Raw genomic sequence first — 12,348 nt, forward strand, 5'->3', positions numbered from 1 at the left:
TACACTGTTGTGTTTTCAACATGTTTAAAACGTTAATTTCTCAACACTATTGTGAAAATATCATTACCACAACGATTGTATCATATTTCTGTTTAAAGAAACACACGTATCTATTGTAATGACACGGATGAGGACAGATTTCAGCCTCGTTAGAGTGAAAGCAAGCTTATCACTTCCATGAGTTTCTTCCGGAGTTACAATTAGGCCTTAGCAAAATTACGATTCACGATTAATGATGCTGCAGTGTTGGCATATTTAAATCACGTTTGTTTTTTGTTTTTATCAAGGAACGCTAAAGCACTGGACCATATAACCGGTTTCATGCTCTGACTCCTTAGTCTTTCCCCCCCACTCGGTATCGTTGGAATCAGTTTCCGATTAATAGAGAACAGTGCACTTTATGTAGAATTTTATCAATGCTAACCCTAATTTCCATATGCAGATTTGTCTCTCCCAACAGTCCCCCTCGCCATCACACCATTTCTTGCATTCTAATGCATTCTCACATCTTAACAAAATCCCCCTTCCTGCCACACGTCGTGGATTTGCTCGTTTTGTCGACATACATTTTTGCACGTTTGCCATGTCAAGTGAGGAGACGCGCAACAAACGCCGTTTTCTGCGCGCACGGCTTTGCACGGTTTATTAGCGGGACTCAGTGGAGACAATAAAAAATGGACGCGCCTGGAGATTTTTTTTTTTCTCTTTACGATGCATCACCCTCCCGCGCCGTTTTCAACAGGAGGCAGTCCGTCTGCGCGAAGGCTGTGTCGGATGGATGGGAAAGGTAAACGTTTCTTTTCTCCAGTTTCTGTGCTACAAACATCATTGCGGCAGATGAACGGATCAGAATCGCTGTTTCACCTCCCGTTCCTGCCTCACCAAAGGAGCAGCTTTCCAGATTTTGCTGCACTGTTGGGTTTCCTTGCATTAAAAGCCACAATCATCCCAGTATTGCAAGGTTGACCACAAAGTTAATTCAGTCTCAGGATATACTTCTTAAACATTCCATACAACTGTCACCGACATTTGAGAGGACACAGTGACTCCACTGAAACTTTATGCTAAGGTAATAACCTGGTATTCTGAGGGGAAATAAATAAAAATTAATGAACACTGGAAAAAACTAATCTGGCTGCACATATTTGTGCCACTTGTAAAAGCAGTAAATCAAATGTAGATTAAATCTGATGGATTAAAACCACATAACATTATTGTTTAGGAGCTTTCAGTCAAACTGGTTTTGTCCCCTGTCTTAACTTCTGGGTAATTATAGTTGATAATAGCTGCAGATTATCTGGGGTTAGCAGAATTTATCTGATCCGTTTAGCACTCAGCCACAAATGTCATGAGGGAAGAGTCAAAGGAGCTCAAGGCTGATCCATAAAAACTATAGAGTCTCATTGCAGAAAGGCTCTACTCAGAACTTCCAGGCCCTAAGATCAGTCGCTGGGCCAAAGTGAGCAGTGACATGTTTTGATGAGATGGGGAGACCTCAGGATTCCCTCAAAATGTTGGCAGAGTCAACCATAGACCTGGGAACATGATATTCTCAAGAAAAAGTATTCAGCCAGAAGGTGGGATCTTGGGTACAGCTGGGCGTTAAACAGTGATCCCAAACAGACTCCAGTATGACTGAATAAACAATCCAAAAGGAATCTCACCATGTGCACAAGTTTCACCTAAAACTATTTAAGGTTTGTTGTATAATTTCCTCCAGTGGAAACAGCAGTTTCAAAGCAGTTCAAGGTGCCTGAACAATCCAGGGTCCAGGTGCCTAAATAAAAAATACATGATATTATTTAAAAGCGCTGGATCAGGCAAAAGGTAATATATTACTTTCTGCTGCTGAGGTTGGCAGACTCCAAATATGTGCCATCAAACTCAAATAATGAGATTATGGTAATTATCACCTGCTTTAATATTGAATAAAGTTATCATTAAGAATCTGTGGCTGCTGCACATGCCCATGGGGAATAATCTGTATCCATAGAAGCAGTGCAGGAACGGTACGAACAGGTGTCAACTTCTCTGGCTCTTCTCACCCTTGAGGGTGAGAACTTCACATGCCTCACGTGCACCATTTTCACTTGAAGAAACACTGCAGAATTTCTCATTTAAACACAACAGTGCAGATAAAACAATACAGTATTATTTTTGCTGTAGTAATAGAAACTGAGATGAGGGTTTATTTTCCTATGGTGGGATAAAAATGCTGTCCTCTATTCTGAGGCCTTACTAACAGATTCTCCAGTAAAAATATGTCCACCCTTGTTCCTCATGCCCTTCTAAAGTGCCTGGTGTGCATTAATAAAATGATGTCTCAGTGTTGTCAGACTCTTAAAATAGCTTTGGTATTTAACATTGACTTCAAAACAGCCGCCCATGACTTGCTGTGAGTAATAATCTGGACAGTGAAACATAATGTTATCCTCCGACTGGTAGTTTGACCTCTGGAAATCCTGCACGTTATAATTCCATCATTACCTCCGCCTCTTTAAGCAGTATAGTCAGAGGCCTGTAATGACTTTGCATAATGAGTTACATTTTCCTTTTTTTATTGGGTCTGCTTTCTAAAAGATCTCTGTATTGTACAGAGAAAAGTCTCTTTTATCTCCAGAAATAAAACCCTTGTGGCAACAGTTTGATCAATTAAACTCCTGAAAGCACCCCCCATCTTTCCCTCCCTGCCTGAGAGGAATATAAAGTTATCAGTCTTCCCAAGCGATTGGAGAATGGAAATAAGTAGTTTGTCTATAAAAGTGTCCAGGTCCTTTATCAGCATCCCAGAAGGCCTCAAGGCGCTGACACAGTTCATCGTGGCTCTCCTGTTCTTCAGTTTCCTGTACTCTCTGTTCTCCCCCATCCTCCCAATCTGCTTCCTCTCTACCCGAGGCCCCTTCCTCGATGGGTGGGGGTGCACGCTACCGGCTCTGCACCCCAACAGGATTGACTGGGGCCCGGGCCTCGAGTGAGGTTATCGATTTCAATCAGGAGCTTGAGAGATTGGAGCTGAACGGTGTTGTAGACCTTAAATGGTGGTTAGCGGAATCACTCGTCGTTTGGGGCGAGAATGCCGCGGGAGGCAGCACTCTGCTTTTGAAGGCGAGTCAGATAAACATACAAACAGAATTACAGAGACAGGGAGAGATCTTAATCTTCCAGTCTCAAGGTTTGCTGAATTCTGCTGGACGGATTCAGGGAGCAGAATGTGCGGGGAAAGATGCAGATGACAGCTCCTAAATTAACGATGATATGTCCAGGGTGTCAGGTGATTAATACTGGCTCAGAATTTAAATATTACATTTCAAACAAACAACAAAATAACAGAAGAGAATGAGGTTTTCATGCTTATACTGTGACATAAAGATATACTGTATATATATATATATATATAAATACATACATATTTTAATTTTATTATTTTCAAGAATAATTAAACAACTAATTGGTGCTTTGTGCAGCACTGGACTCAATGTGACAGTGGCTTCCCAGTTTTCTCATTTTGTGCAGTGGCAGAGTGCCTGAATTCGGGTTGGTGAAATTAGATGCGGCCCTATTCTATCCAGGAGCTTTGCAGAACAACTGAGAGCTTACATCGTTACCTTCTAATAGGTTCAATCCAAAAGAAGTGCACACGAAAGCAAATCAACCCACGTCACCGATCAATACACGGTTGCGTAATACAGATGAAGGCGTGGGAGTTTGTCTGATTCGCTGTTTCCAATAAAGAGCTCAAGTATTTTTATCACCAAGTACAAGCAAAAAAAAGAAAAGAAAGTGAGGGGACAACTATTTGTTTCACCGTCATTGGCTGGAAAGTCCAACCGTAAAGAGGAGACTGATAAAGTTGCTGCTTTGCTTAGAGAGGCAAGTTAGCTCTTACAGCCAGAGCGTTGGTGCTCTCTCTGCTCTCAGAAGCATTTGCATCAAGGCCAGGAGATTAAACGTGTGGGTTGGGAACTGGAGAGAGTGTGTTGTCTCGCTTGGGGCCCCCCGATGCCAGAGTTCTAGCTTTCATCGCACCGGGTGAAAGATTTCTCCTGGACGTTTCACTCTCTGTGCCTACAGGTGGGTGGTTCACATGCTGTAGGTGGCGGCCACTGTGGATTTCATGCAAAAATACAGAGGAGGTGGCTGTGGGCAAATCGTTTCGCAATTGCCAATGTTCAATAGTTTGCGCTGTGATGCTGAATCCCACACCATAAAAGTCGTTTGTATGGTATTTAAAGTGTTGGGTTGATGTTTTTTTTTCTTTTTTTAACCGTAGGTGTTTGTTTTTCTAATATAAATATTTCTAAAGTCAGATTTATTGTGAAAGGCCGATGGAGGGAAAGGGTATATCCACTGGGATGGTTGAGTATTAGTTTAGAAACTGGAAACAAAGCAAACGTGCTTGAAAATCAAACGGTGGGCTATTTTAATCTGTGTAATCATTTAAATATATTTGGCTTTTGAACTGCTGGTTGAGCTTTTGAAGACCTGTTTGGTTATTTTCTGACTTTTAAAAAGACCTGCCCTTGAAGTACCACACTAAATCATTGCGATATGGCAGGTTTTTAATTTTTTTTTTGTCAATGATCACATTTTCCTCCTTTTCAAGGCTCCATGTTCAGCGCACTGGTGCTGGTGTTTGGCTGCTTGCTGCAGAGGAAACCGGTGACCACAGAGGGGCATCATGGCACCAATCGCCACATCTTTTATGTGGTGCAAATGGACAGAGGCATCAGAGGCGCCAGAGTTCTGGCCCAACAGCATGGACTGGAGTTCATACAACGGGTCAGTGCGTTTTTGTCCCCCTGTGGGCTTTCACTTTCTATATTTTAAACCAACTTTCCAGGGGATCTGTTTATAAATGCTGCTAAACTGCTGACTACTGTTCTTTTTTATTTTATAGATATTGGATTTTTATCAAATCTGATCATAGAGTAGGGCGCACAGAGTGAAGGCAGAAATTCCTGCCCAGCCAATTTCAGTATACAGCTGTGGGAAACTCCTACATATGGAATAAACTGCAGTGGAATGTCTGAGGAAGAGATTGGCTCTTTTACCTGTTTGCCTGGGTTTTAATCTGTCATGCTGAAATCTTTCCATTCATCAGAAGCCTGATGTGATCCACGTCAATACTTTAAAGGTTACTTTCCCAAATCAAATTGTCGACTCTCTCAATAAATTCAGTAAGAATAAAACGTGGTTAGGAGCTACTCTTGGTTTGATGGAGCTCTGTAATTCTTCCTTTTATGACTACAGGTTCAAAGCAGTGGTCCCATCCTGGTATATATATTTTCAAATGGTCTTTGGAATTTTCCTTTAATAAGAGATTTACAATCAAATATTTAGTAGTAGCAACCTCTGAATTGACAGCCAGCCTTGAGTTGCTACATTAGATTTAGATTTTGAATACCACCCATCTCAAAGACCCAATAGTTGTTCATTGGCTTAGCTTATGTTTTGGTTGAAACAGTTATTAAAGCAACGGGAAATCACTGATCTAAAAGAACAGTGAGGATGATCTACAGAATACAGTAAATTATACATGGCAGTTTTTGGAAAATTACAGCAAAAACGGTGGGAATGACGGCTTCGCTCCACACGAGGTCGTACATTATTTCAGTTACATCAGATTCATTTATAGGGGATTACACTTTGTTCCTTTTCACACTGATCCTCCATTGATTTTGTTTGCTCCAGACAATCAAAAAACTGAATTGAGTGGTTTTGATGTTGAATATTCTTGTGTGTGTTTGTGTTCTTCTTGTGTATGCTATATCGTATGGACCAGAATACACTGCGATACACATACGCAAAGTGAGGACATTTTTGGGATGAGGGGACATTGTGACTGGTCCTCACAACTTCAAAAGGCTGTCGAGGATTAGGGTCGTGGTGATTAGGGCTGGAGAACGCATCATGCTGTAGATGTCCTCGCAAAAATAGAAGTACAAATGTGTGTGTGATTTGACATTATTGATAAGAGTTGGGGGTGTGTCCACCGCTCTGTTGTGAGGCTGTGTGCGGCACTGGCTCTGGGGAACGGGGACGCGTGCTCATTTCAACCTTGGCCCCGGTGCCACTGCTGCGTCTGCTGCTGTCTGCATCATGAATAAAACATCTCTTTGACCTTTATCAGGAGTGTATTGGACAGTCCAGCCCTGTCTTCCTCTCTGCCCGTCTCTCTCTCTACCTCTCTCATTGTCCCTCATGTGTGCACAGCCACCTCTGCCAATTCCTCCATTGTTTTCTGCTAGTGTGTACGCCACTGATCCATTTTTAATGACTAAAGTGGACGTGAAAAAAGCCTTTTCCTGTGCTGCGACTGTTTTATCTGTGCTTATTAATGAGTCAATCACAGTAGCGGATGTTTGGTTCTGAATTTGGATTTGCAGAATACTCCAACGAGGCTGTAGCTCTGAAATCAGGTAGTACACCCTTGTCGTTGTCGAGACCGGTTGGTGTGTCTGTGTCTTAATCAGCCATCCAAGTCAGCACTGCTATATCCTCAAAAGAGCTTTAGACAGCCCCCACTTTGGCAATCCCCCCAGGTCCGGTGTGCTGACGACTGGCTTCTCTTACCTGTCTGTCGCCACCAGCTGATGCTAAATGTCACTGACACTGAATCGCCTTTGTTAAGTCAAACCTTGTGCAAATAATCAAAATATCAAGAAGCAGCTGTCGCGTTGCACGGCATGGTGATATGTGTATTGTTTCTGAAAACATTGAAGTGGAATGAGAAGTCTGACAAGCCCAGTGCCAGCCTGGGGAGGACGGTGATGTCTGCTGGCATTCCCGTGGTAATGCCGCATGAGCGGAAAGGGAATCAAATGTCCCCGCGCTGGCACTCAGCATATTGTTGTTTCTTTGATTTAGTGAGCATCATCCAAGAAAATGTCATCACGTCCCTCCCTCGTACAGGTTGACGTTTCCATTTTGCAGCTGTAAAATCTGCAGGAAAACAAAGGGGGAAAGGCTGAGATGATGTCTTCATGCTACCCACAGACACATTCTGCTCCGGTCTACAGGTGTCTCTTTAAGCAGCAGCGGAGCTTTTGGGGTCACTCTTCTTTTATGGTGTTTGTTTGGGCCTCACACACACTGGTCTCGTATTACTAATGGATTTAGTATTCTGAGTCATTAATGAAATGATGTGTTGACACTTGAATTGTCTTTTCTGCTGCCTTTTGTGCAGTTTCACCTTTATTTATCCTTCAGTAATTAACCCTGCCTGAGAACACCAACTATACAGTTATTATTACAGATTATTATTACACAGGCATGTTTACAGGACTGTAAACGGGTGCATCTGCAACATTTATCAATACCTCTGTTTTCAGTGCTTTGCATGTTTTGCTCATTAATGGTCTGGTGTTTAATAGTTTGTTAGATTGGTATTCAGCTCCTGTCTCAATAGACACAATGAATTTTAGAATTTTTGCTTGTGACATCTTTGCACCTGCTGGGATTGTCTCGTTGTCATAAAATTCTGGACTTTAACGGTTATGGCGTGCATTTGTTGTGGTAGAATGAGAGCGTCGAGCAGCCTCATGGCGACAGACTCACTCGTGTGCTGTATGGCGACTCAGATTCAGATATCATCTGCATGTAAAGTGAAGCCCTATCTCCAACTTACGGGTGTGGCGCAACGTGACCATGGAGGAGACTGACAGCCCATTACAGGTGCACGGTTTAAAACACAAAAGAGGGAATCTTATGGCAATCTAAAATACAGGATTTTCAGTTTCACTTTAAGCCGGCACAGAACAACAACAACAACAAAAGCAGAGCGACTTAATTTTACACGCTGATTAAAACAGTTCTCAGCTTGCAGGCTTATTAACGATACAACCGACCTAGTTTACAGTTGCATCACATGATACTCCAGTGTTTACAGGTATTATTTCTTGCTTACTTATGAGTTTGCAAATCCGATTAGAGTCAGAAAGGTGTGTGTTGCATTGTTTCTACTTTAGTTTAGATCACGGAATTAAGAAACGGAGTTATCTTCGGGTGTGTGCGCTCTGGTGTGTGTGTGTGTGTTTTTTTTTTCTTGAACTCTGACACCAGGAAGTCCCTGGTCTCCAACCAATGGTGAAAGGCTTCCCAGATTCCCTTCCTTCTCTCCAGTGAGGTGGAATACTGCTGGCAGATTACCATATCATTACCATATCATTAGCATAACATTACAGCAGCACAGCTTGGCTCGCTGTCTGCAAACGTGCTATCAGCTCATCGAGAGATTCAATCCCTAGCACGCTCAATGCCTCCCCGCCATCCCCCTCCCAGCCCCCCTGTACATGCGAGGTGTGTTTTCCATCCGCGTAAAGCAGATGTAATTGAGGCAGAGCAGTGGATTTACTGGCTAAATGAAATCACACAAATGCTTCACGATCAGCCGGGGCCGCCTGTCGTACACATTCACAGAGCTGCATCTTTGAAACCTCATTGCGCGACACCCAATTCAGAATTTCTAATATCCTCTCAGAAATAGCCCCAGTCAGATGCTAAGCTATGTCAAGCCTTAGTCTGGCTGGATTAGTCCTGTTATGTTCTGGCCAGGTGTGTGTGTGTGTGTGTGTGTGTGTGTGTGTGTGTGTGTGTGTGTGTGTGTGCCTGCCTTTAGGTGTACGTGTGGCAGTCTGAAGGGAAAAAAGGCCAATATGCCACCTTCCTTTTGCTCACCCCTTCCTCTCCCGTTTTTCAGTAGCATAGGGCACTCGGGGGCACAAAAAGGGACACCAATCCTCTAATGGTTGGAGGAGAGGGCCCATTCCATTAGTCAGGGGGCCCAGAGTTCATCACTGCTACTCAGCGCAAGCAGGGCGGAGAGAGCAAAAATGGAGGCAGGTGTTGGCTGGGGGCAAAGCAGAGGGCAACTCTGCACCAGCTGCATGCTGGGAAATGCTGTGCTCACCCCTCCCACCCCATCTCCATTCCGTCTCTGCCTATTTATGCGCCCACCTCGCACATACAATATAGAAAGCACAACACACTCACGCAGGATGACTTCCTCTCATCCGCTTTTGTCCACAATTTTAATTCATTCCAGTAAGCTTTTCTCCATTTTCCTTATCTCTTTCTTCCTCAATCTCTCCCTCACACACTCATTCACTCCCTCATACACTCCCGCCTATCTCCATCACTTTCATTTTCTCTCTTTGCCGACACCCCCCAGCCCTCTTCTCCTCCATTCTTGCTTCACTTTCATTTCTAAAAGGAGAACGGACCAGACTGTGGAATATGTGCAGGAGATGTGGTTTCCCTCCCAGGTGGGACTCTTTGGTGGGAGGAAGAAGTAGAAGGGGAAGAGGAGGAGGAGAGGAGATATTATGCTACCACTCCCTCTGTCCCCCCCCCCCCCTCTCTCTCCGGGCTGAGATGATGTATGACTGCAAAGGCCACATGTTGGCCGTGTGATGGATTAAAGCACTTTGTAGGAAAATTACTGAGAGCGCCTCAGCACACACAAGTCTAGCCCTTAATAAAACTCTCTTCAATATTGAAATGGAGAGAGCGAGAAAGAGAGGGAGAGAGATAGGAAAAGATTAGGGAAGATGGTGGACAGGAGTAGGCAGTGGCGGCAGGGGCAGGACTCTTGTATGGAGCCGAGAGGGACAAGAAAACCAGATTCTGGGCAGAAGTTGTTTAATGGGAGCTCTGTTTTGTGTGTTTCTCTGCAGTTTCAGTGATTTTCACGTCTCAGAGTTGAAGAGTTTTAATGAAAACCAATAAAAACCCGTTTAAAGTGATTTAGCGCATGTCAGCTGTCATTTTCATCTCGCAGAACAGCATTCTTTTTTTTATTGAAATGCACATACTGTCTTATTTAATTAGGGATTTGACGTATTTCTGCAGTGATATTTTGATGGGTGAAGAGGGAGGTATTATAGTAACCATGGGATGTAATATTTTTACCCCTGTATGTGGCATTTATTCCCACAGACACTTAAAAATGGGACTTGGTTCATGTGTTGTGTACCACCTCAATAATTACATCTTTCAGTTTATTCCAGAAAACCATTACTTCTCCGTGTGCACTGTTTCTGGAAGTGTTTGTGTATCTGGCAGAAAATAAGAGTGGCGATCTGCTGTTTTAAGTGCTGCCCAGCATCTCTTTAGTGACGGTGACACGTTAATAAATATGAACAGTCATTTGCTGGGCGGGTGCATGTTCTCCTGTACCTGTGGATAAATAAACGCCTGCCAAAGCTCCAAAATCAAAAGTTGGAGGTGCTAATTTCTCAGTGCGAGTGTCGCAATTCTCCTTGATAAAGGCGATCACTTCCTGTTTTTGTCACCTAAATTTGGACTGCGTAACCCTTCATCCCGCTCCTCTTTCTCATGCGTTTCCTGGCACGACTGTAACCAACAAGGCTTAACAGCTCACTCCATTTAGCCCCTAGCCTCCCCTCCCATCTCTCTTTTCTGTTCCTCCATATTTAGGGCTGTTGGGGCCGCAGCCCCCGTAGGGCTGTTAGTAACACACCAGCTGCCGTTTTCTCCATAGGGTGGGCCGCCTCATGTGGCTCTCACACGCCGCTTCAATGACTCTTGATGTCTGTGTTTGTTTTTGTTTTCCTCCTTGATGCTTTTGCTTTTCCTCCCTTCCTTCTATCCCCGTTGACGTCCTCTCTTTCTGGCTGCCTGCTGGAGGCCGTCAGGAGCAGCGGGGCATGTGTCCTGTGGATGCTGCAGTCCAGCTATTAGTGATTTCAGATGCTTTAGTTCAATTTATACGGGTCGTGCCTTGATTTCTGTCTGTAATTATTGTCATAAAGGTGTGCGACGGAACAGTTCTGCCAGAGCTGATGATTTTAGTTGCATTTGCCTCTAAATGTTTTGAATTTACGATATACACTTTATTTTAGTTATTTCTTTTTGCAGTTACTTAGATGAAACGGTGTTATAATTGCTTGTTCTATTTTGGATGGGGTGCTTAGCATTTGGCAAACCAAAATCTAATATTTATCAGCATCGGCTTGCAGATTATTATCATTTATTGACTGTAATTGGTTGTGAACATTGCAGGTTTTAGTCCGTCTAAAATAATCAAGGAAGTAGTCATTTCTGTGGCGAAGCTACTTAGTAAGTTTAGGCCAAGAAGCAAAACAAACACGTCATCTCCTCGCACATCAATACGAACCCAGACAACATTTAAGAGGTGTGCAGCTTTGCCTTCAGCAGGGGTGAATTAAAAAGTTAAAATAATTATCATGGACCATCAGAATGCTTCATATCACGGCATATTTTAAGGCCTTTTTCTTTTTTGCAAACAAACATAAACTAAAGAGCTGGGAAAAGAAAACAGACGCGAACAATGAACAAAGCATTAAAAAGGCAGCATTAAGGAACAAAAGACGAAACGCAGTTCAAAATACCTGCAGGTTTTGTTGAGCTCCTGTCTTTCAACATGCCGTTTCTTTTCTTTCAACTAAGTTGTTTTGAGTTTTGATATTTGGGCCTCTCCGTCATGCGCGGCGCCGTATGATAATCAGAGCTGACACTTGAGGAGGAAGTGCAGGCGTTTCTTAACCACTGGAATCAATAACAAGTGGGTGAAGAACGATAAAAAAAAGTCAGGAAGCAAAGTGTACGATAACAAGAAACTCAATCTTAAGAACTCGCTGTTAAATATTCTGATTAGAACAAAAATCCCAACAAACATAAGATGAGGAAATCAGTTTTAATCATAAGCTCTTGCATGAAAACTAGAACATTAGACACTTGCTTCAATAATGATCTAATCCATTTTCATGATATAATGATTTTATTTCCAAATGGAGACTTAAGATTCTGGAAATCATCTCCAATTTATCCTAACAATTAATTAAAAATGGCGAGTTCTGAGTTTAATTAGAGCTTTCAGCTACTGTGTGGCAGCTGGCTCTCTCTGATTGGAGGGTATTTTGAGCTTCCCTCTTTCTGTAAGGTTATTAAAACGGCTAAATGCTGCATCTCTGTTTTCTGTACTTCTCTATAATACACCAGACAGCGTTTTGTGTTTATTCTTAAAGAAGGAGACGGTAATCACATCAAGCAGCAGAAAGCTTAATGGAGGACAGTGGGCTTGTACTGTAGCTGTTCCTCAGGCTGTACATTAGGTAAATGCCAGAATAAAAAGCCTCTATGGGATAATTGAAATTCAGAAGCTTAATTGTTTAATCTATTATTCTTTTCTTTAATCGCTCTGACATCCAACTTGCATAATTGTGAGTGGTTATTGGTCGGGCTCCAAAATTCTCAAGCCCATTATTTACTCCTTATGGGAGTTCTTTCCTCTCTTCTCACAGTAAGAACCAGGTCTGATCCAAGCCACTGTTTGGGGGGGGGGGGGGGTTCTCCACCCATCATGAA

At 42.9% G+C, this 12,348-nt stretch overlaps 1 protein-coding gene across 3 annotated transcripts in view; it reads left to right on the top strand.

Annotated features, from left to right (window-relative positions):
• Positions 1-213: 213 nt before the first annotated feature.
• Positions 214-12,348, top strand: part of LOC115250305 (neuroendocrine convertase 1-like) — a 38,405-nt gene continuing 26,270 nt past the window's right edge. Inside the window, exons 1-2 of one of the 3 annotated variants that reach the window (XR_003888880.1) lie at positions 214-787; positions 4,604-4,779. Coding sequence is in view for 2 of the 3 variants with exons in the window: in XM_029838306.1 (XP_029694166.1) it covers positions 712-787; positions 4,604-4,779 (252 nt within the window). In the remaining variant the exon portion in view is untranslated. Of the gene's footprint in view, positions 788-4,127; positions 4,411-4,603; positions 4,780-12,348 lie in introns of those variants that run through there. The other 2 variants (XM_029838306.1, XM_029838307.1) reach the window with 2 other exon arrangements.

The sequence above is a fragment of the Takifugu rubripes genome, chromosome 7, assembly GCF_901000725.2.
Source record: "Takifugu rubripes chromosome 7, fTakRub1.2, whole genome shotgun sequence".
NCBI lineage: Eukaryota > Metazoa > Chordata > Actinopteri > Tetraodontiformes > Tetraodontidae > Takifugu > Takifugu rubripes.